Genomic DNA, 26118 nt, shown 5'->3' on the forward strand with positions numbered 1-26118 from the left:
ACCTGCCACAAGTACCTCTTTTTGAGGGAGTTCATCTTTCCGTGAAATGCTCTCAACTTTCTAAGAAAATTATGATCACTTCTATTTTTCATATGCTCTACCTTATGGCATGACAGTCACATACCGAAAACTTCTCCATTTCTAAAATTCAAACATGCATTCTCCTATATGCATATTCATGTGCAGTACCTCTGGCATGGGGTGATTTTCCTTAACCAGGCTTCCGGCTATAAAATACATGAATGAGTAAATCTTGGAAAAGGGATAACATCTTTGATATTGTCAATTCCCAAGATGCACTGCAGATAGCGTTCAAATCCCATCCCAAAACCTCCATGGGGAACAGATCCAAATCGACGGAGGTCCAGATACCTGATTTTGAAAAACAGAGAATCATCACCTGTAGATGCTGTATTGGATCAGATGTCATGATGGAATTTTGTTTCAAAAGTATTTTGCAATCATCTGTTATCGTCTACATCATTTTGATAAACAAATCTTTTCCCTCCAAGGACAGGTGAAGGACACAGAGAAGTTAAAATGATCTGTCCAAGGTTACTCAGACAAACAGCAGCAAGTCCTGTCATGCATTCATGGGCTTTGGTCACTTGATCCTTTTTAAATTATATATGTACTTATATACAGAAAACTTGCCTCATGAGGCTACAGAAAATGTTCTAATAACTTTACTATTTTTCTTGAATATATATTTGTTTTCTATTTCTTAGTATGTTAATACTTTTTTTTCTTACTGAAATCATACTGTTCAATACACAGGAGAGGGTGAAGAGTTTTGCATGATATATTATAAAAAGATACCCCTACTAGAATAGACTGTAAGCTCTATCAAGGGCAGGAACTGTGTCTTATTTCCAGTGTCTGCTCTGGAGTAGATGCTTCATTACTCTATGAAGATTTGTTGTTTGAAGGCACAAAAATAGACTCTTGAAATCTAGAGTGAAATTTCCAGTTGTGTGCTTCAAACCTAGTAGAATAAGTCCAGAGTCATTTTTCTAAAAGGCTAGCTAGGCTCTGAAGCTTATCTATACTCATTCTATTTCCACTTAAGATTACATGGCTAGAAAATGGTGCAGCCATGATTCAAACTCAGATTCCAACACACCAGCCTGTGATAAATTTATTTTATAAAAGGAAGAGAAGAAGGAAGACTTTGTAAGTATTTTTATTATGTCACTTGGTGGGGGAATTCTTTAGTTATACAATATTGATTAAATCAAGTTTAGAGCTTCTTGAATGATCTGTAAAATCAGTTCTAGAATAAAACTTAAGTGCTATATATGACTCTTCAAGAATAAAGACTATCATAGGTTGCCTGGGTGGATAAGGCAGTTAAACATCTGCCTTTGGCTTGGGTCATGGTCCCGGGGTCCTAGGATCAAGCCCCTCGACAAGCCCCATGTCAGGCTCCCTCTGAAGCCTGCTTCTCCCTCTCCCTGTGCCCCACATTCCCTGCTCATGCTCTCTCTCAAATAAATAAAATCTTAAAAAAAAAAAAAAAGACTATCACCTATTTCCCCACTATTAATAATAATGACCACATGTATTGGTATTTTAGGCAGTTAAGACTGAATGCTTATCTTTCTAAAATAAAAGATGAATTGCAACAAGGTAAATTACAATCAAGTAAGGGATCAATAAACAGGAGTATCTAGTATAAAACTTCAGATTATTAAGAACTATCAAGAATAATGGAAGAAGGGGCGCCTGGGTGGCTCAGTCAGTTAAGCGTCTGCCTTCGGCTCAGGTCATGATCTCGGGGTCCTGGGATTAAGCCCCGCATCAGGGTCTTTGCTCAGCAGGGAGCCTGCTTCTCCCTTTGCCTGCCACTCCCTCTGATTGTGCTTGCTCTCTCTCTCTCTGACAAATAAATAAATAAAACCTTAAAAAAAAGAATAATGGAAGAAGCACAGTCTTAAGTAAATAAAATGTTTTGTAGCTGAATTAACTGTAAGTTCGTAAGGCATGGGGGCAGGATATACTTTCATTTACTGAGAAAATGAGATGAAAGGCCTATCAAACCACCTGCCACAAATACCTGCAGGATCTGGGCTGGCTGCTAGAAGTCCAGCAATAGCTTTAGCTGTCTCTGAATTTCTCATACATCGATGTCAAAACACTGGCATAAATGTCTGGAAACTGAATTCAGCAGATGGAGTAAGTCTATAGCATTTTTCTTGCCCTTGCTTCAATGTATAGAAAAATACACGTCTAAAAAACAAGTTTTTGAACAAATACGTATTTGTTGGATTTTTTTTTTTTTTTGGATTGTTGTTAAATTGATTCTAGGGTAGCCAGATTATAGAAGAGATGGTACAAAATTTGTGGAACTAGTTATATATGTTATTTGCATATGGCATATAGAAATAGGAAGTGAGTAAATTCTTAGACACCTGGGGTGACTACTCACAGTGTAGTGGAACGCTAGCAGAGACCGCAGACTTAAAGACTTCTAAAATCCCTTCTACCTTTTAAATACTATGATTATCAGATAAAAGGAAACAGATTCAAATAACAGTTCATTTAGAGATCCTAAGAGTTTGAAAACTTTAGTTGGGACAAGATAGCACTGAAATGATTAATAAAGACCAAAAGGTCTCAACGTATCTAACCAGCAATCAGAATTTGTGATTTAGCTAGTTTTTACACACTATGAAAATTATCTTGTAGATAGACAAAAGCAGGCAAAATGCATAAGCTTGCTTGGTCAGGCTCATCTACCTAATAACAAGACTGAGAACAAAGGAAGGAAAAGGAAAGGAAACTAGCTTTTACTGAGGTTCTATTCTAGGTAGATACTTAACCTATATTGTTTCATTTCATCCTTACAATAATCTTGTTCAGTAGGTATTACCATTCCATTTTATAGCCAAGAAAACCAAGACTCAGAGATTAAGAATGCCTAAGGTTACTACTGGTAAATAATAAGGCATTCAAGGGTCATGACCTGAACATAATTTTAAGCTTTTGGTATTTCTATAACCTAGCTCTTCCATTACCAAAAGTCAGGTGTGTAATTTGATTCTTCCTTCTCCTGAGGACAGCAAAACAATTAATAATACTAATAATTACTATGAAGGAATGCTACTATAAAAATATAAGTACATAACTTGTATACATTGAAAAGTACTTGAAGAAGAAAGGGTCTGCGGAAAGAAAACCAGAACAACTCTGGAGACGTAAATGTATGAATGCAGACAAGTGATCCTCCCTATGCAGCTTAGATTTCTACAGACTTTAGGGAGCACTTCTCTCAAACCCTAACTCCACACATAGAGAAACTGAAGCATAATGGTTAGGAACCATAGAGCCCCAGCTCTATGCTTCTGTGTGCTCTTGGTTAAGTTAGTTAACATCTCTTGGCCTTAGGTCTGGAGGGGTAACAAAAAGGAGATAAAAACAGTACCTAACTCACAGGGTGTTATAATAATTACATAAGAAAATATACATTAAGGGGCACCTGGGTGATTCAGTCGGTTGAGTGTCCGGCTCTTGATTTGGCTTAGGTCATGATCTCAGGATCCTGGGATTCAGCCCCACATTGGGCTCCATGCTCAGTGGGGAGTCTGCTTGGTATTCTCTCTCTCTCTCCCTCTGCCCCTCCCCTGGCGTGCATTCTCTCCCTCTCAAATAAATAAATAAATCTTAAAAAAAAAGATTAAAATGTTAACAGAGTTATCTGGCACACAATAATAAATAAATGGCATCCAATATTATTACTATTTCCCAGCACTTGAAGGGAATAAGTAATCTTCTGAGAACCTACCTATTCACTGTTCTTAATACTCTTCCATTGTGCCTAGGGAATACATGTAAAACCTATGTAACAATCAGACCACCAGCTATAATAACAATGATCAAGGACCACATTCTTACCATTGGTAGGCTTCTGTTAGTCCTGATCTGTAAGAGGAAAATAACAAAATTCTTTCAGAGAATGGCAATAAGATAAAGATACTAACCACCAAACATTTACTCTGGGTTGTGTGCAAGGGGCTCTTAATAAAGAAGTACACACAAAAACCTATGCTCTCAAAGAACATGCAATATAGTTAAGAAACTGACTCTTTAATATGGTAACAAAGGTAAGTTAACCAATAGTCCTAGGTATTATCAAGTAAGTGGTATAGATGACAAATGCTATAGAAAGAAAGTATAGTCCAGAGCCCAAAAGAAGGGGTTCATTTCAGATGAGCTTATTGTCCTACGACATAAGAAAAGCACTATTACTTAAGGTTGCTAGGAGGCACACACAAGGGAGATAAAGACACACATTTCATTCTATAAATTAAAATAATATAGATTCTGCCCTCAGAATATGGTTGCAAATTGGTTTTTTTGCCAATTTGAGAAATGTTAATAAAATTTTAAGCTCTTAGTACTCATTAAAATTAATTTCATCTCTTCATTGCCTGGCTGGCTCAGTTGGTGGAGCGTGCAACTCTTGATCTCGGGGTTCTAAGTTTCAGCCCCATGTTAGGTGTACAGATTACTTAAAAATAAAATCTTAAAAGAAATTAATTTCAGCCCTTCATTTTTTTTTTTAAGATTTATTTATTTATTTATTTATTTGAGAGAGAGAGAATGAGAGACAGAGAGCATGAGAGGGAGGAGGGTCAGAGGGAGAAGCAGACTCCCCGCCGAGCAGGGAGCCCGATGAGGGACTCGATCCAGAGACTCCAGGATCATGACCTGAGCCGAAGGCAGTCACTTAACCGACTGAGCCACCCAGGCGCCCAATTTCAGCCCTTTAAAAGAGTGTTTGGGATCAATGCATCTGAAATGATAAGGACTATGAAAAAAATCAGATATACAGAAAACATAAGCAGAGGTCACAGATAGATTCCTGAGACATATAACCATTTCATTAGGAAAGATAAATTTGGATATTATCAGATATTAGGTAAACATGTAATGTTATGAGGAAAGGTTTCCTGAAGGAGGAAGCAAGCAAAGAAAACAGACCAATTAATCTTTCAACAGATGAGGTTTCTTGCCATGTGTGATTTTTATTGTGCTTTAATTAAAAAAAACCCAGAGAATCTTCAAATTCTTTCCATCTAAGGAGTTTGACCTTTACTTCAATTCCATGATTTTCCCAGGACTTTCTAACATTATAGTAATAATAAGGAGTTAGTAGTCTAATAAAAAAGAGGCCTCTCAGAACATATTTATTTCCTTTCTTCTGGACCCTAACCAAATAGAGCAGTTCAAATGATTGGGATTACAAAATCAAGTTACCCAACAAACTTATAGGTTGGGATCTTGGAAAAGCATCAACTTTTTAAGTAATTCTCCATTAGGAAAAGAAGGCCTTACAAATGGCTAATTTAACAGGATATTTTCAAACTATTATGGGTTTTCCAGGTTACTATGAAACCCAGTATTATCTGGAGAGCAGGAGAGTGGGACTAAGCCTTCAACATGGGAAAACCTTTTTTTTTTTTTAAGTCTGGCACAGCAACAGTAGAAACCATGGAAAACAGAGGTTTATAACCTTGGTTAGTTTAGGAAGTCATTGTGGTTTGTTGGCAGACCACGCATACACAGGAGTGGTAGTTCAATTAGAAACATGATTCCCCACTTCTCATCTCCAAAACATTCTGTGTGTTTATGGATTCATTTCCTAGGTCTCAAACAGCAAGTTAAAATGAGTTATTCAAAGAGCTTAATCAAGACCCTTACATAGCAGAAAACCTGAGGAAGGGAAAACTGCTACTCTAAACTTTAGTTTAGTGGATATTTTTAGTATCTTTCTTCATCTTTACCCTTTCCCTGGTTCAGAGTCTGTTTTTTCTTTATGTCCTTATAGGAGTCTTTGTTTATGTCCCTAATCATAATTTAGAGTAAATAAAAAAGAACACAGAGAAGAGAGAAAATGAAGGACAAGCTTTAAGGTTGTTTTCTGTCATTAACTTTTTAAAAAGGCAATTTTCATAGGAAGAGATACATACCAAATAGTGGGTACATATCACTGCAGCCTTATTTCATATAACACTTCCAATCTTTAAGAAAGGGAAGCTCAGAAAGGTCACATACCAACTTGCTCAAGGCCACAGAGAATCTGAGATCCAGGTCAGTCAGGCGCTGAGGCCCATCTGCTCTTCTCTGTTAACTTGTCAAGACTGCCTTCGAGCATCTCATCCCCAATTCTGAATTTTGTTTCTTTTAGGTCTGATCAATACCTGGCCAGTCGCTGCTCCAAAAAATGGTACCGTTCCTCTCTGAGGCTTCCTCCAAAGAGCTCTCCAACTCCAGGAACCAGAAGATCAACAGCAGCAACCTAAAAAGGAAAAAAGTTGTAAAATATTTCACATTTTCAGGGAATTCCAACAATTGTCAGCTTCTCAAGCAGGTGGAACTTTTAACATTTTGACAAGTGGCTGTTAAACCGCTTAGCAGAATCTTATTTATGTTACCTGTTTATGCTGTTTCAAAATCAAATTTTTAATATTATCTTTAGAATACATGATACACAAATTGCAGATGGACAGTTTCCTCTCCTCTCTTATACCATGTATGTAGTGTACTTAACAGAAATGTGTTTTCTTCACAGATGTGGTATGTTAATAATAAAAAATGTGGCAAGTATTAAAAATTATGAGATATTAAACGTCATCCATCACCATGCAGTAGCAATTGAATTTTGGCATATTTTCTTTCTGGTTTTTCTCTTCCACATTTAAGGAGTATAGTAGATCAAATTACACATAAACATTTACCATTCTAATGTTTTACTTAATATTATACATTTTTTTTCCTACGTCAGTTGAAATACTTTGCACAGTGTTTTTTTTTTTTTTTAAAGTAGTCTCTCCACCCAACATGGGACTTGAACTCACAACCCTGAGATCAAGAGTCACACAACTCCACTGACTGAGCTAGCCACGTGCCCCCATACTTAATGGCTTAATAGCTGCACAGTTTATTGTTTAGAAGTAGACATTTTTATCTGTTTTTCTTTTGTTGAACATTTTGGTGTGTGTCTTTTGTTTGTTTTCTCTTAATTTGGCAATGAAGATTTTTCTTTATAGTATTTTGGTAGGACATGGAAAATATGTCCTGATTACTGGGGCAACTGGGTGGCTCAGTCAGTTGAGTGTCTGACGCTTGATCTCCGCTCATGTCTTGATCTCAGGATCGTGGGTTCAAGCCTCACATGTGGGGTCCACGCTGGGCATGGAACCTATTTTAAAAAATAATGAAAATGTTCATTGAATTATGAATTCAAATTATGAATTCAAATTATGAATCATTCAAATTATGAATCAAAGAAGTAAAAACTGAAACAATGAGAGAGTATATTGGAGCTATCAAAATGTGAAGGTAAGAAAACAACATAAACAACATGGATTAGAAGACGCATGAGCCAGTACTCTCCCATGTCTGATAGAACCTTTCTGGTCAGCAACTTGGGAAAAGATCATCAAAACCCTTAAAAATGCCATATGCTTTGACCCAGCGATGGCAGTTCTAGGAACTAGTCCTAACAAAATAATCTGAGATGGGGCGCCTGGGTGGCTCAGTCGTTAAGCGTCTGCCTTCGGCTCAGGTCAGGATCCCGGGGTCCTGGGATCGAGTCCCACATCAGGCTCCCTGCTCGGCGGGAAGCCTGCTTCTCCCTCTCCCACTCCCCCTGCTTGTGTTCCTGCTCTCGCTATCTCTCTCTCTGTCAAATAAATAAATAATAAAAAAGAAAAAAAAAATCTGAGATGAAAACAAAAACACGCACAGGGTGTTTATTGCAGCATTACTTATAATAACAAAAATTCAAGTACACGTCAATAGCAGCCGACTGTTAGGTAAATCTTAGACATGGATAAAACAAAGGCTGGCATCTACGTGATGAGATGTTAATTATGCTGCCACTGTGCTTTCTTCTGCTATTTTCTTATTCTGTACAATGAAGACGTGTTATACTTTTGTAATAAGAAAGCAACAAAAAACTTTTAATGGTGGAAAATGGTAGCTTGATATTTTCATTTGTATTTCTTCAATTACTAGTAATATTTAATTTTGAGAATGTTTGTTCGCTAACTGTATTATTCTGTGACTTGGTGATTCTTTTTTGTGGGGCATGTAGTAAGCATTATTAAAGAGACACAAAACTGGGGTGCCTGGGTGGCTCAGTCGGTTGAGCATCCGACTTGGTTCCACCCAGGTCATGATCTTGGGGTCATGAGATAGAGCCCCACTGGGCTCTGTGCTCAGGGCACAGAGTCTGCTTGGGATTTTCCCCCCCTCCCTGCCCCCCACCTTCCCCCTGCTTGCGCTCTTTCTCTCTTCTCTGTTTCTTTCAAATAAATAAAACCTTTTTTTTTTTTTAAAGATTTCATTTATTTATTTGAGAGAGAGAGAATGAGAGAGAACATATGAGAGGGGATAGGGTCGGAGGGCAAAGCAGACCCCCTGCCGAGCAGGGAGCCCGATGCAGCACTCGATCCAGGGACTCCAGGATCATGACCTGAGCCGAAGGCAGTCACTTAACCAACTGAGCCACCCAGGCGCCCCAAATAAATAAAACCTTTAAAAAAAATTTAAAAAGGCACAAAAGTAAGAAAGATATAATGCAACAAATGAAAAATTAGTAATTCATAAAACACATTTTAATCTTCAACTTAAAAAAATTTAAGTAAGCACTACATCCAACGTGGGGCTCGAACTCATGACCCCAAGATCAAGAGTTGCACATTCTGGGGTGCCTGGGTAGTGCAGCTGGTTAAGCAACCAACTCCGCATTTTGGCTCAGGTCATGATCTCATGGGTTGTGAGATCAAGTCCCGCCTCCAGCTCTGCAATGGGTGGAAGTCTGCTTGAGATTCTCACCCTCTGCCCCTCTCCTCAATTGTGGGCATGCCTAAGCGGGCGCATGCTCTCTCTCTAATAAATAATCTTAAAAAACAAAAACAAAAACAAAAACCAATTGCACATTCTACTGACTGAGCCAGGCAGGCGCCCCTCACATTTTAATCTTTAAAAGTCACATTATATTATAAACTCTTTTCTTAAACTCTGCCTCACTTTACTATTAAGCCATGACCTGTTTTGATTTCAGAACTTTTGACTGAGATACCTTTTACAAATAATTGAGAATAAAGAATAATACAAGAATGTTCCCCAAATACTGTATGCCTCATCTTCATTATTATCATTAAAAGAGAGAACATCAGGTATGATTTGGAGTGAATTAGAGTGAGAGAACAGAAATTCACTAATGGCTTCTACTTTTACTAAATTTCCTACCACTCAATCAGCTGGTGAGAAGTAAACATACAGATTTTGTCAGACTGCCACTGCTCGTTGACCACATCTTAGTAATTATTCTGTGAATTTGGGGGAACTACAACAACCAAGCAGGTAATTCAGAATGTGGATTTGGTGACTCAGATGTGAGGACAGGTAATGAAACACACAGCTTTGCAGAGGTGTACAAGACAGCCTTGAGAGGAAATGCTCACAGGCCATACAATTAATAGAGTTGGACTCCAACCAGGACCCTGCTCCTATTGTCAGAGAAAGGAGAAGTTTCAAGGGAGTTTTTATGGCCATTGAAGGACTGGCATCTTTATTTCTTAGTATCTTGCTTTTAGACATGGTTAACATACACTAGAAGTTGAGAGAGACCTGATCGAAAATTTGTTCTTAACCTTAATCCAGAGTTTTAAATTTAGAATTACAGGCAATCAGGATTAGAAAAGAATAGACACCAAGTAGCTCTCTGGCCTTTGCTTGAAAATATTTAAAGACTGAGAACTACTACCCCCAAAATATAGCATTCCATCTTTGTGTAGCTCTATTAAGAAGGGACAAGTATATCCAAAATCTATCATTTCCAAGGTTTTGAAGTTGAGGCCTCAACCTGCCCGCCCGCCAGTGGGGGGGATGACGACTTAAAGTAACACCTGATTGAGAACCACTGCTTTACAACAATGAGTTGGCTTTTTAAAACTTATCCTACATGTCCATCCTGGCTTGAAGCTGATTAAAAAAAAAAACAACAAACCACTTTATGAGGTATTGCTGATCTAGCAGATGGAATGCTCTTTTTTTCTACCTGCCTTGTACTAAAAACACTTGTCCAAGAGTAATGTATGTAGGTCACATTTGCTCACAATTCCTTGGCCAATACAAGTCACTAAACTCACGTTGATGGGGCAGGGAAGTATAATATCCTGAGAGAGTAGTGGTAACTACTGATGTAGAGTAAAACAGTTTACCAGGTTGCCTCCCCTCTCTCCCCACCGACATGGGACTCCCACTTCCACTCTCCTAACCAAATCCTCATTGTTAATTAGAATTAAGGTCAGAATAGTTCTCTTTTCTTCCTCTGTACTCTGGGACAGGAGGTTATCAAGAAAAGGAAAAGAACTTACCAAAATAGAAAAGAACTTACCAAAATAGTCTATTTTAGTTGAATGAAAATTTTAGAAAACATCCAGATAAAGTTCCATATCACTCCTAATTTTGTGACATGCAGAAGGAATACATACAGCATCTATATCCTTTCTTTGTCCAGAGGGTCTGAAAATTCACACTTTCAGGTGGGTGAATTTCATGTATGTTTTCTTGACAAAGAGTAAAGTAGCTTCTCCTTTTAAGAGAAATGTATCTTTTAAGTAAGGCATTCCTTCACAATGCCTCATAAATGTTCCAAGACCAAAGGGTACTGTTTCTTTTTTTATCAAGGACAGATTTATCTCTTTGTGAAGGAAGGCCCACAAAGGCTTTGTTTTTTCTTCTTCCTCCATATAATCTTCTTCTCTTTTTCTTTAGGTTTAGTTTCCTTTCAACCCTATCAGATTATACTTCCTGCTTTCCTTTCACAGTGATATCCTCCAATCTCTCTAGACATTCTGCACACTTTCTGAGAAGCTATAATACAACAAAGTATTCCTCAACTATAAATAAAGACATTTACATCTGGTATACATAGAGCTGCACTTCCTTCAATATGATATAAAAAATACCACATTCCCTCAAGATTACTAACACAGCCCCTTTAAATTTCCATACCTTTTAGTTACGGTTGAGATTTCCAAGAGGATTCTTCCGTGTTGTGTCTCCCTCTGGTAACTACTGAGCTAATTACTACAGAAACTACCACTCTTTCCAGGGCTCTAGTGGAGGTAAAGGGTACATACAGATACGATATAAACCATAACATAAGGGGGCACAAAATGTACAACATGGATGGAATCACTGAAATCTCTTAAGAACTAAAGAGAAAAACTTGGCTCTGTGTTTGCCAAGTGATGGGTGGTGAGGGGTTAGAGTGCAAACAGGCTGGAAACAGGCAAGTTGCCTAGAACATTAGCCGGGGATTACAATTTGCCCTCCTGGGCTGGCAGCTCTGCGCTTTATGGGAGTCTGAGGCTTCCTTCAAGAGCTGGGGCTGAGCAATCCTGCCCTTCATTAGGGAAAATGAGGATTCACAGGCTGCATAATAAAATGTCCTCTTAATTCACAAATTTGACCAAATTTAAGCACTTCTGTAGCTACAATCTCCTCTGCATTCTTATGCATCCTTGGAAGACGAAAGAAGTGGAAAGATTTTAGTTCTGCTGCCCTTTCGCTCTCCTACACAGATAACATTGAAGGTTACAAGTCACTGTACTGCACTCTTTGCTAACTTCCTTCATCTTAAACAAAACTTATTCCACTTTGGGCATATCTTCTAGGCCAGAATGCTGCTGGGCACATCTTCCTCCACTGTGTGTGTGTTTTTATTTTGTTTAAGTCACACAGCTGCAGCAGCATACTGTCTAGAAATAGTTTGTGTTGGTATTCAAGCTGAACAAGCCCTGGTCTCTATTTATGACACTCCCTTTTGACTCTTTACTCTTTGATTCCAATCAATGTACTGAAAATAAAATGCAGACCTTGAATTAAACAACAAACAGGCTAGATAGGAACAAGGCTTTTAATACATAACCTTTCCTATGCTAACTTTGGGGCGGCGGGGAGTTTAATGTCCCTTCCGCTACCTCTCTTCCTACCTCAGTATTTTTAAGTATTAATGAAAAACACAAACTGAACACCTCCCTATTCAGTTTCTCACAGGCTGCTGTCAACAACGGAGCAACATTACATATTATTATCAAGAGAAGAAGAATGTTCCACAAGCCATAGGAAACATGTTTGTGGTTTCAGCCTCTGTGAGCTTTTGCTCTCACTGCTGACACAGTATTTTGCCCCTAAAATCAATGAGGCACAGGCAGGATTGAGAGCCTTCCAGACGTGACAGTGTGAAGATTCAAATGGGCTGCAGGTAGCAATGTCTAAAAATGGACTTTGGCTAGTAAATGGTTAGTCTGAGAGCATTTTAGATGGGCTGAAATGCGTACTTTCAACTTTGACATAAATTCCTAGGATAGTCATTTGTCCTAGGTATGGGAAAAATTAGCCATTCCCTTCATTACTATTCTCTGTTGGTTTGATGCAGGTTGGTTAACTAGCACCAGCCAGGGAAATTCATTAGATATCCCTTGGTTGAGTACTATTTCTTCCAAGTTGACTTGACAATGTGTACTTACTGCATGCCCACTAATGCTTAAATTTTTATGATTTGCTATATAATACTGATACAATTTAAAAAAATAGAACGTTATCTGGTGATCTGGGTATCTCATCAGGGTCTGTTGGGCAGTCACTTTTCCCTATCACAATGGTTGGAATGAATGGATATTCTCTGCAAAGCCTAGCTAAAAACTTGGCATCTGACTTTGAGGGACTTACTTAGGAACCTAGACCCAGGGGCATACAGTATTTTGCATGTTTGCTTATATTAATTTTATTTATGCCCATGATCTGCCCCCTTAAAATTATCAAATATGTTTGCTAATTTACAAGTTATTCTTTTATGTCCAAATGGGGAAAAACTTAGGCTACTTGAAATTAGAGAATCTTAAAGCTGTTTGGTACTCTTGAGGTCATCTAACCCACCTCTCTGATTTTACAGAGGGAGAAACAGAGGCTCAGTGATTGGACAGACTTGATGGCTAACTAGTAAGAAAGATGGATTTCAAACCCGGCACTATTAACTCCTTAGACTAGAGTATACTTTTCATTACAAAATAGTACGTACCTTCATTTTTTTTTTTTTTTTTTGAAGGGGATCAGGGGGTGCAGAAAGAAAGGAAAAGGAGCAGTAGCTATAAAAATATATCAATTTACTATTTATGACCTCCAGCCAAATGTTACAAGTGTAGGTTAAACATTTCTCTACCCTTCCCTTTTGATGCCCTAGGGAAGGCATCTATGAAATATATGTCTTAATTTTTCAGATTGCATTGCACCCACTATAGAAACTCTTGTAACCCTACCCACAACCTGTTATTACAGCCCTTCTGAATAAAACCGAGAACTTAGTTATTTGGCCCAAAGCCTGTTCATTCACCACTGAAAGAAAGTAGGGGTAGAAGCAGGCACTCTATACAAGTGGGTTGAAAAGCAATCTAGGTTGTTAATGAATCAATGTTATAATCTATGTCTAATATATATAGTTTAAATAAATTATATATATATTTAAAGATTTTATTTATTTGAGCGAGAGAGAGAGAGAGCACAAGCAGGGGGAGCGGCAGGCAGAGGACAAGGGAGAAGCAGGCTCCCTGCTGAGCAGGGAGTCCGATGTGGGGCTCGATCCCAGGACCCTGGGATCATGACCTGAGCTGAAGGCAGATGCTTAACCAACTGAGCCACCCAGGCACCCCAATAAATTGTATTTTAATAATTTAGCTATGAGAAGCTATATATTGTAGTACTGTATAAATTATATAAGTACACTAAAGTATCATTATAATGCTTTCAGTTTTCAAGCTGTGAGACCATATTACTAGAAAGTCTGTCATGATGAAGGCCTCCTGGTACTTCTTTTTATTTATTTATTTATTTATTTACTTATTTATTTGAGAGAGAGAGAATGAGAAAGAGCAAGCACATGAGAGGGGGGAGGGTCAGAGGGAGAAGCAGACTCCCCGCCGAGCAGGGAGCCCAATGCGGGACTCGATCCAGGGACTCCAGGATCATGACCTGAGCCGAAGGCAGTCGCTTAACCAACTGAGCCACCCAGGTGCCTTGGCCTCCTGGTACTTCTAAAGGTAAAAAATGTTTGTGACTGCAGTCTACAAGGGAACTGCCTTTTAAAGAATCTTGTGTAATAGCATGTTTGATGTTGCAAAACACACACATATTTTAACATTATCGTGCTTTATCACAATAAAGATTTTATCAAAATTTAGAAAGAGGGCTTTAAGTTTATCGACTACCTATCACTCCAAACACTGTGCTATATATTTTTCATATATTGTCTAATTTAATCCTCACAACTGTGGAATAAGATTATCATCTTTATTTTTATGGATTGGGATACTAAGACTCAAAGAAATTAGGTGGTTTATTTAAGATCACATGGTCTATAACACACAGACCTGGGACTTGAACCCAAGAGTGTCTGATTCTAAAGCCACAGGACTTTCCTTTATACTATGTTACCACCACTCAAAAAATTTAGAGTAAAAGCTGTTCTTTAGCTTCCCAGAAATTTCTTAGCAAATCAAGTCATTCACTCACTACTTGTCCTCTGTGTGTCTACAGCTGTGTTGGGTTCGATTCACCCATCTGTTCAATCCCCTATCACCAAATAGATATTAGGTGCCTGCTGTGTTCCAGGCATTATGCTAGGCACTATGGATACCATGATGAGTGAAAAGGAAGTCCTCAAGTCCTGTGGCAAAGAGGAGAGTCATTAATTAAATAGTCATAAAAATAAATGTAAAATTACAACTGTGTTAAGGATTATAATGAATTACAAGTTAGTAGCTCTGGGTCTGAAATTTAACATGGTAGCATTTTACTATCTAACAGGGGTCTCTGACTAGAGGGTCACAGAAGGTTTCTCCAGGGAAATGATGAGTGAGTAGAGATTTGGAGAAACAGTAAAATTACTTAGATGAAGAAGATTGTTCTAGACTGAAGGAACACAATGTCTAAAGATACTGTGGTGAGAGAAAGCAGTGCATGTCTGAAGACATGGAAGGGCGATATGAGTGGAGCAGAGACAGCAAAGGGGAGCAGTGCAGTACATCAGGCAAGAGAGACAGGCAGCCAGATGACACTGGGGCCTAGAGGCCAGAGAAGAGATTCTGACTTGAATACTGAAAGCAATGGGAAGCCACTGAATGGTTTTGAGAGGGGAGATAACATGACCAGATCTACATTTTCAAAAAGCTTACAATGAAGTGGGGAGAACTGACTCAGAGGAGGCAAGAGCAGACACAGGAGGAGCAGTCAGGAAGCTACCAAAATAATCCAGGCAAGAGATGATGGTATCTTTTTTTTTAAGATTTTATTTATTTATTTGACAGAGAGATAGCGAGAGAGAGACACAAGCAGGGGGAGTGGGAAAGGGAGAAGCAGGCTTCCCACAGAGCAGGGAGCCTGATGCGGGGCTTGATCCCAGGACCCTGGGATCATGACCTGAGCCGAAGGCAGACGTTTAACGACTGAGCCACCCAGGTGCCCCAAGAGATGATGGTATCTTAATCTAAAAAGGTAAAAGCGGAAATGAAGAGAAGGAGATGGGTTTGAGATGTAAAAGCATAAAAATGACAACTTACTAACAGCTTGGATACAGGGAGTGATGAAAATTTCAAAGATGAGTCTAATATATGGCTTGCATAATTAGATGGACAGTGAACACTGAAAGAAGATCAAATTTGGTGGAAGGAGGGGAGAAGAGTAGAAATCATGGGTGGGTTCAATTTTAGATTATGCTGAGATGCCTTTGAGATATATAAACTGCAATAAGAGCTCTGAGCAGAAGTAAGGATTAGAGATGTGACTGTCTGAGTTGTCTGAAAATAAATAGTAAGCTGTGAATACACATGAAATCACCCGAGAGAGAAAAGACCTACGACGGAGTCTTGAGGAATCCCAACACCTACTGGATTAGTAGAAGAGGATGAACCTATATAGGACTGAGAAAGAATAACCCCTGAGAACGGAGGAGAACACGATGTCACAGGAGCCAGGGGAGGAGAGAGTTTTCAGAATAAGAAACTCATTCATAGTGCTGAGTGATGCTGAGAGGTGAAGTAAAAATAAAGTCTGCTGGATTTAATAACACGACAATTATTACTGACCCTAGAAAGAGGTGCTTCAGTGGTATGATGACGGGGTGGAAGTCACATTAGAGGGAATGAGGAATGAGCAGCAGAAGCCATGGTGGCTATAAAAAACTCATACCCATCCTGAAGAAGTTAAGAGTTTCATTTGAGAAAGCAAAACCTACAGAGTATAAAAAATAGACAAAATGCTACCAGTTTTACTAATTCTTTAAATGCTATAGAAATCCAGAAAAGGAAGATTCAAGGTAACTGGGTGCCACTTCACCTTCACCCCAGAGGTAGTATTTATATTTTATATTTTTATTTTTATATTTTATCCCCTCTTGTCCTTATCACATTGCAATCAAAATTAAGGGTGAAAAAAGGACAGAGCATGACAGGCAAAAGAGAGCAGAGAGAGAGAGAGACAGAGACAAGAGAGTCAGAAGAGAAGTGACAGGAGAATCTGCCTAGACCTCTCAGATCCCTCCATCCCCTCCCCTCCCCATTTCTATGTGACAACCAAACCAAAGTACTCTGAGCTTCCTGCTCTGCGAGCTAGCTCTTCCTCTGCTTGATCATGCCACTGCTTTCCTTTCTTGCCCAGCAGCGCCCCTCCCCGCACCCTCCCTCCCCCCGCCCGTCTCCTTACCAGTATTTCAGCTGACAGTAGACCTGGCACTGCTAAACAGTGTTCTGGGACACTTCCTCCCAGTTATTTAAAAAAACAGAAGAAAACAAACACATTTACATTTGCATCTGCTAAACGAAGGAGGACACCATGCGATAGAAATAACAAGTACGCTTATAGAACATTGAGATCTTCTTTAGGAACACTTTTTCAGAGGTGCCTTTGAGAAATTTTATCATTTTAAGAGATGTAAAGTGTGCTGGATATAATTTTTTAAAAATATGCCAAAGGATAAATGAAATTAAATCAAGGGAAAAACCCAGACTCTGTGAGATGACCAGCCCCGATTTATTTAGAGCTTTTTCTTACTGTGTGCTGAGGGCCATCTTCATTATCTCTCATGTAGAAAGGCTTGAGTGCTAATGGATAATTAATGACAAAGACTGGTATGTTGCCACAGTGCTTCACCAGGTACTTTTCATGTTCGGTATGTAGATCAACACCCCACTGTAATGAGAAAAAAGAAATTATCAAAGGAGAAGACAGACCTGAAATACACAGTGCAGTACCCAAAAATAACCTGTATCCATTCCAAGGGCTTCCTCTGAGGACCAGTGATGTGTGGAGCTGTCTGCTGAGGCTACACAGATAACTAAGCCAGGGAGGTGTGTTACAAGAACATCCAAAGGCCTGGAAAATGAAAGCTGAAACAAGCAGATTAACACTATGCTTTCTCCCCCATCTTGGGGAGCAGCATTTAGCAGATGAATAGCATCTGCAGGAAAACAAAGTACCCTTCCCACAGTGTGTGAAAACTGACTTCAAAATCATAGTTTTTATTAACATTGCCTAGAGCTTCTTCTATGGTTACTGTTCCTAGGTTGCAGGAAATTAAATGATGAAAGATAATATTCCTAATATTGAATCTATCTCTGACTAGATGTCTTCTCTCAGTGAAATTTTTTTTTAATAAAAGAGTCAATTCATATATCAGATGCTCTGATGAATACTTAATAACACTGTTCATCTATTTATGCAACAAATACTAATGTGCCTATTCAATCTCGGTACCATGCTAGGTACTGAACACAGTGGTAAGAAAAACAGAATTCCTGACTTCATGAAGCTTCCAGGGTAGGAGACAAATATTAAATAAAAGATAACATAAACAAAATAACTAATTATAAATATAACAAGCAAAACTATTATACCTCATAGGAGGATCTGACTTAACTGGGGATAGGACTGGTATATGGTTTGAAGACAAAGTTATTACAGTACATTCCTACCATTATATTATTCCTACTGGTCTGCCAATATCTTAATTATAGGAAAGAAACCCTGGCATAGGAATGAGGAGACTTGCCTCTAATATTATGCACATGCCCACTGATAAATCATGTGGCCTCTCTCGACATATTACCATTCTTTTCAAGGATTTTCATCTTCCTAAACTTGGGAAACTTCTTTATAATCCTTTAGCCACTACTATTAAAAATGATATGATTCAACTTCAAAATTATTATTTATTCTAAATATTTTAACAAGGCTAAGCAAACATCAAAAAAAGCCAATCTAAAGATGGGCAAATACTAAACAGTGCTAATAAGAGAACTAAGATTATTTATTTACTTATTTTACTTATTTTTAAAGATTTTATTTATTCTAGAGAGAGAGCGAGAGCATGGGAGGAGGAGCAGAGGGAGAGGGACAAGCAGACTCTGCACTGAGCACAGAGCCCAATGCCAGGCTTGATCTCAGGACGCTGAGATCATGACCTGAGCCAAAACCAAGAGTCAGAGGCTTAACCAACTGAGTCAGCCAGGTGCCCAGAGAAATAAGATCATTTTAAAGGATTCTTTTTTTTTTAAAGTAAGCTCTACACCCAACTTGGGGCCTGAACTCACAACCCTGAGATCAAGAGTTCCATGGTCTACTGAATGAGCCAGCTAGGTGCCCCAGGATTCTTAATGCAATGTGATAAGGACAAGAGGGGTTAAAATATAATAATATAAATATAAATATAAATACTACCTCTGGGGTGAAGGTGAAGTTCTGAGATGCCTGCTTTAAGATCTCTATTGCTTCAGTATAAGAAATGCTGGAAAGGAACAGGGTAAAAGCAGAGAACGGTTAATACAATGGTATATTGCTAATTAGTCCATCTGAAAAACTACAAAAGGCCTATTCCCATACAATCTTTGAGATCACAAATGAATACTAATGACTGAGTAGTCAGGAATGATTATAAATAAACAACTGGATGTCTGAAAAGCATCTCAATCTTAACATGATACATGATGTATCATGTGGTGATACCACCCCCTTCCTCCCCCCAACCTCTTGCTACTCTAACGGCTTTCGCAATTTCAGTTAATGGCCATTACAGCTGTATAAGACAAAAGACTTGAAGTTACACCTGACTTCTCCCTCTTTCCCATTCTCAGCAAATCCTGTTTGTTCTATCTTTAAAATATATCTAGAATAGAACAACTTCTCTGTACCTCTACTGCCACCATCCTGGCCTATGATGGTTAATTTTATGTGTCAATTTGGCTGGGCTATGGTACCCAGATATTTGGTCAAACATTCAGGATGTTTCTGTGAAGGTGTTTCTGGATGAGATTAACATTTAAATCAGTGGATGATGAGTAAAGCACGTTACCCTCCATAATGTGAGTGGGCCACATCCAATGAGTTGAAGGCCTTAAGAGGACAAAGACTGGCCTCTCCCAAGAAAGAGGGAATTCTGCCAGCAAAATGCCTTCAGACTCCAGCTGCCAACTCTTCCTTGAGTCTCTAGCCTACTGAACTACGCCATCAAATTTTGAACTCAACAAGCCTCCACATTGTGTGAGATGATCCCTTAAAAATAAATCTTTCTCTTTATATACATCATGTTGGTTTTGTTTCTCTGTATAAATCTAATACATGGTCCAAACCATCATTTATTCTCACCCAGATGACTGTAATAATCTCCTGGTTGGTTTTCTGCTCTTACTCTAAAGCCTGCCAGAGTGATCCTGTTAAATCCAATTCAGATCTTATCAGTCCTCTGTACAGAACCCTTCAATGGTTTCCCCACATCACTCAAGCAAAAACCCAAACTCTTCACAGTGACCTACAAGGCCCTACATGATTTTTCCACCTCTCACCTCCTTTCTTTATCTTCTATTATCCTTTTCCCTTATCCACTCCTATTACTTGAACACACCAGGCATGCTCCAACCTCGAGGCCTTTATAGTTGCTATTCCCTCTGCCTAGAATATTCTTTTCCCACATATCCATACAGCTAGTTCTCTCACTTTCTTCAAGTCTTTAATGAAAAGTCATCTCAGTGATATCTTCTCTGTCACACTATCTAAAACTTCTACCTCCTCACTCTTTTGTCTTATCTTCTTTCTCTTCTCTGGGTTTCTTCCCCCTTAGTATAACTCATTCTCACAGACTATAGGTTTTACTTATTATTCTTGTTTCTTGTTTCTTATTACCGCCCCCCCGAAATGTAAGCTCAATGAAGGCAGGGAATTTTGTCTTCTATGTTCACTGCTTTAAGACTGTTCAGATTCTAGAACAAGCTCGGCACATCGTGAATAGTCAATATACACTTTCTTTTCTTTTTCAAGTTTTTATTTAAATTCCAGTTAGTTAACATACTTAATATACACTATAGTGAAGAAAAAAAACCCTCAAAAGCCTTCATTTGTACTTCACTGCCTTTCGATTCTCTATCATGGGGCTCCTATTTCCTCTTTTTCTGATCTCATTCTCTGTTGCCTTGCTATTCATTCAGGCTCCAGGACTCATCACTTTTAACTTGTAGCCTGAAGGCCTACACTGATACCTGAAATTCTCAGTTCAGTCAAGTCTGCCAAGTTTTTCTTATTACCCTCCTCCAGGACGGTTGAATTCTTTATTCTCTTAGAACAAAAACTTTCTAAACCTAATGACAATAAGTGAAGAATGATATCAAATCATGTTCAGAAACAATTTTCTCTTCTTCCGAGTATCAAACTTACCTCCTATACACACTGTAAATACAATGAATACTAAGTCTTATATAAAATGTTTGCACTATTTATGAAGAGATTGCTTATTGTTCTTTTTCCATATTAAGTATGTATTTGTTTTATAGTAAACTGTAGAATGGAACAGACTATCTGATTAGTATGCTTAGTGGAATAAATAACCAGTCCAATATCCAGTACTATTTGTATAGGATTGTAGTGGAAATGAAGGAACAACATATGTGTTATACTTAAAACGCAGATCTTTAGGTTTAAAAAAGTGGCTAAAAAACAGTGTAGAATATATTATCAGATTTGAGCAATTGAAAGTAAATAAAAAGAAAACTGAAACAGAGAAAAACTGACAGGCAGACATTACATGCATGTATTTTAGAAGTTTGTTTTTTAGATAACACAAACAAATGAAAACATATTCCATGCTCATGGATTGGAAAAACAAATACTGTTAAAATGTTCATACTACCCAAAGCAATCTACAGATTTAACGTAATCCCTATTAAAGTACCAATAGCATTTTTCACAGAACTAGAACAAACAATCCCACAAAAGATCCCAAAGAGCCAAAGCAATATTGAAAAAGAGGAACAAAACTGGAGGTATCATAATCCTAGATTTCAAGATATACTACAAAGCTGTAGTAATCAAAATGTATACTACTGGCATAAAAATAGACACATAGATCAATGGAACAGAACAGAGAGCCCAGAAATAAACACTCAATAGTATGGTCAGTTAATCTTCGACAAAGCAGGAAAGAATATCCATTGGGAAAAAGACAGTATCTTCAACAAATGGTGTTGGGAACACTAGACAGCTACATGCAGAAGAATGGAACTGGATCACATTGTTACACCACACATAAAAATAAATTCAGAATGGATTAAGAACCGAAATGTGAGACCTAAAACCATGAAAATCCTAGAAGAGAACACAGGCAGTAATTTCTTTCACATCAGCCACAGCAACACATTTTTAGGTATGTCTCCTGAGACAAGGGAAACAAAAACAAAAATAAGACTATTAGGACAACACCAAAATAAAAAGCTTCTGCATAGAAAGCCAAGGAAACAATCAACAAAACTAAAAGATAAGCTACTGAATGGGAGAAGATATTTGCAAATGACATATCTGATGAAGGGTTAGTATCTATAATATATAAAGAACTGATACAACTCAACACCCAAAAAACAAATAATCCAATTAAAAATAGGCAGAAGACATGAACAGACATTTTTCCAAAGGTATCCAGATGCCCAACAGACACATGAAAAGATGCTCAACATCACTAATCAGGGAAATGCAAATCAAAACCACAATGAGATATCATCTCACACCTGTTAGAATGGCTAAAATCAAGTACATAAGAAACAACAAGTGTTGGCAAGGATGTGGAGAAAAAGGAACACTTGTGCACTGTTGGTGGGAATGCAAACTGGTGCAGCCACTGTGGAAAACAGGATGGAGGTTCCTCAAAAAATTAAAAATAGAACTACCATATGATCCAGTAATTCCACTACTGGGTATTTACCCCAAAACACAAAAACACTCATTTGAAAAAATACATGCACCCCTATGTTTATTGTAGCATTATTTACAATAGCCAAACTATGGAAGCAGTCCAAGTGTCCACTGATAGATGAATAGGTGAAGATGTGGTACAGATACACAGTGGAATATTACTCAGCCATAAAAAAGAATGAAATCTTGCCATTTGCAACAACATGGATGAATCTAGTGAAATAAGTCAGAGAAAGACAAATACCGCACGATTTCACTTATATGTAGAATTTAAAAAATAAAACAAAGAAAAAAATAGACAAGCAAACAAAACCAAACCAGACTCTTAACTACAGAGAACAGACAGATGGTTACCAGAGGGGAGGTGGGTGGCGAAATGGGTGAAATAGGTGAAGGGGATTAAGAGTACACTTATCTCAATAAGCATTGAATAACATAATAGCATTGTTGAATCACTACACTGCACACCTGAAACTAATATATGTTAATATACAGGACTTAAGTTTTTTAAAAAGATTTTATTTATTTATCTGAGAGAGAGAGCGAGTGAGCAAGCCAGTGTGAGTGGGGGAGGGGCAGAGAGGGAAGGAGAGGGACAAGCAGACTCTGCACTGAGCTTAGAGCCCGAGGCAGGGCTTGATCTCACAACCCTGAGATCATGACCTAAGCCAAAACCAAGAGTCAGACGCTTAACTGACTGAACCACCCAGGTGCTCCAAAATAAAAGTTTTTTAATTGAGCCAAATTTTTATTACTAAAGTTAATATTAGTCTGAATTGCATTAATTCAGTTAATAATTACTGTGTTCATTTATCTTGCTATGATTTATTCATGTATTTATTCTGATTTACACTGATTATCAACTATGAACCAGATATAAGAGCTACAAAAATATTTAAAACATGGGCCTTCTTTGTGATAAACAGATATATAAACAAAAAAAATTTAAGACTGTGATAAATACTATGATAAAATATGAATAAAGTTCAGAGAAAGTATAGTATCTACTTACATTAAAAAGTTGTTTTTTAGCATATGTTCTAATCTGTCCTTGGTAAGAAAAGAGAAAAAAAATTTATTAAATGTAATTATATTTATTATATGTAATTAACATATTTAAAGAGTAGATGTATTATACTTCATCCACAAAACTAATTACCTTTTGGCCAGGAGCTATGAACTTGTGACAGAGTTCAACATCTTCAGGACAGTTTGAGAGAACCGTCATTGTTGCAGTCTTGAAGAGTCCCTCCATAACCTAAGAGAAATGACAGAGAATTGTCTGACAAGTAAGCTCCTTTATATGAAAAACCTATTTAGGGTCCTGTAAGGACTGCTCTCCAGGTTTTAGCAGCTATAAATCCGTTAGGCCTCTTAATCCCCGAACATACTGCAGCAAGTTAGTTCAGTTTTCCAGATTGATTATGGGAGGCAGTGCAATTTCTTCCCAGAGTGGGTAAAAAAAGGAAAGAGAAATGTATGAATCTTTCGTTAACAGTTTCAATACTAGTATTGAAGTGGGATGTCAAATGAACAGCCAAAACTGACTGATGCCTCTCTAAAGTACAATATACTCACTTGTAGAATCAGGACAATAACAGTACCTAGCTTCCAGGATTATTGTGATAATTAAATGAGATAATCCATGTATAAGACTTAGCTTTAGTACCTGGCTCAGAGAAGGACACAACTAACATTAGTTGTTGTGAAGAATGAGACACTTTGAAAAGTGCTTCATTCAGTCACTGGTAAACGAAAGCTGACTTTAAAATTAGAGGAGCAATGAGATAGATCTACATCTAAATATGTAGATTTTTGCTTTGCTAAAGTATACAGTGAAAATAACACAAATCCTGATACAACACAAATCAGTACGTAAGAATGCATTCTACCAGGGGTATCATTACACATCCCACAGAAAAAAACTTGTTAGAAGAAAAAAACTGACTGGAATGGAAGATATTTCTAATCAAAACTAAAATGCTTGAAGTCAGTGAGATCCTATTAGGCCTTCCCAATGTTGGACTCAGAGACACTCAGTAAGTACAGGCTACCTCAGAGGCAGGGATCTTCCCTCCTTCTCCTGCATCCCTGGTACACCCTCTCAAGGCTGGAGACACAGGGCGGGGCACAAGCATCTCCTGCACTAGCTCAGTATGATCAGATACAGGAACGTACTTAATTACCAAGAAACAACCAGATACATTTATATATATGCATATGTATGTGTGTGTGTGTGTATGTATATATATTTTATGTATATATATATATATATATTTTTAAAGATTTTATTTATTTACTTGACAGAGAGAGAGAGTTAGCGAGAGCAGGAACACGAGCTGGGGTGTGGGAGAGGGAGAAGCAGGCTTCCTGCCGAGCGGGGAGCCCGATGCGGGGCTCGATCCCAGGACCCTGGGATCATGACCTGAGCTGAAGGCAGACGCTCAATGACTGAGCCACCCAGGTGCCCCATTTTTTATATATTTTGTATTTTTATATTTACATATATATTTTGTATAAGAGTAAGGAATAGCCTGATGAAAGAAGAGCAAAAGGAGGCTAAAGATCTTTTACCTAGAGGCTATATTACCTTTGAACTGAGAGTAGTGAGATAAAGAAATCACTAAGTAACTGAATGATTTATGAAGGGTCATATACCTCAATCACTAAAAAAAGCTGACACATATGAGGAGCAAACAAAAACAGACTGGATACTAAGTATGAACTGTTGAGGTGCACAACACACCTATCTGTAAGATGAAGACGTTGACCACTGGGGATGTTAAGCTGGTGTCTTTCATATGAGCAGTAAATTTCCATTTGAAGAAGAAAATCATTGGCTTCTCTAACCTTGACTTTCAGACTATGCTCTATAAATATATTTGAAGAAAACAGAAACTTAACTGAAGGGTTAGGATAACCTTCAGATGTTTTTAAAAATACATTACTCAATGGCACTAAAATAGTAATATTTGTTTATACCTTATGAGGGGAAAATCCTTTGTTACAGTATTCTGATTTAATATTTTCATCAAGCTAATAATTTCCACAGAATGTAATTTATAAAAGGGAGAAAATTAAGAGAAGTAGAAAATTACTTGTGGGGGGAGCACACTTTTTTTCTGTCTTTAAGAAAAAGTTTGTATTTCAATTAATTAAACATCATTGAACAGTGTATGCTGAGTAATACTCAGTGGAATACTAAATAAAAATTATTAGGTACAGAATATATAATTATAATGTTTAATAATTTCTAACATAATTTATGTCTTTGGAACTTTTCTCTGCTATTTACAGGGGGAGGGGCAGGAGAGATAGGGTCAAGGCAGAAACAGGGAGATAAAGGGTGTGGTTCTGTGGCTTACAATACTCTCATTGCCTAAGTGAGAGAGTAATACTGAATTGGGTGGTGGGCTGGAAGCAAAAGCTGCTTAAGGAATCTTACTGACTCCTTGTGAGGCTCAGATCCTGAATCCCTACATTTTATTTATTTTTTAAAGATTTATTTATTTATTTGATAGAGAGAGAGACAGCGAGAGAGGGAACACAAGCAGGGGGAGTTGGAGAGGGAGAAGCAGGCCTCCCGCTGAGCAGGGAGCCCGATGTGGGGCTCAATCCCAGGACCCTGGGATCATGACCTGAGCCAAAGGCAGATGCTTAAAGACTGAGCCACCCAGGCGCTCCCTGAATCCCTACATTTTAGAAAAGAAATACTTGACAGTGTTACTATTGTCATTTTTGGCCAGATAACTCTTTGTTGAGGGGGAGGGACCTGGGCATGTTAGCATGTTGAACAGCATCCCTAGCCTTTACCCA

At 38.1% G+C, this 26118-nt stretch overlaps 1 protein-coding gene across 1 annotated transcript in view; it reads right to left on the reverse strand.

Annotated features, from left to right (window-relative positions):
* Positions 1-227: 227 nt before the first annotated feature.
* Positions 228-26118, reverse strand: part of NARS2 (asparaginyl-tRNA synthetase 2, mitochondrial) — a 131775-nt gene continuing 105884 nt past the window's right edge. Inside the window, exons 8-14 of the mRNA XM_021704658.1 lie at positions 23462-23560; positions 23315-23352; positions 18790-18856; positions 17125-17262; positions 6204-6301; positions 3895-3921; positions 228-372 (exon numbers count right to left, since the gene is read on the reverse strand). Coding sequence (XP_021560333.1) covers positions 228-372; positions 3895-3921; positions 6204-6301; positions 17125-17262; positions 18790-18856; positions 23315-23352; positions 23462-23560 — 612 coding nt within the window. The remainder of the gene's footprint in view (positions 373-3894; positions 3922-6203; positions 6302-17124; positions 17263-18789; positions 18857-23314; positions 23353-23461; positions 23561-26118) is intronic.

This window comes from Neomonachus schauinslandi, chromosome 11 (assembly GCF_002201575.2).
Source record: "Neomonachus schauinslandi chromosome 11, ASM220157v2, whole genome shotgun sequence".
Lineage (NCBI taxonomy): Eukaryota > Metazoa > Chordata > Mammalia > Carnivora > Phocidae > Neomonachus > Neomonachus schauinslandi.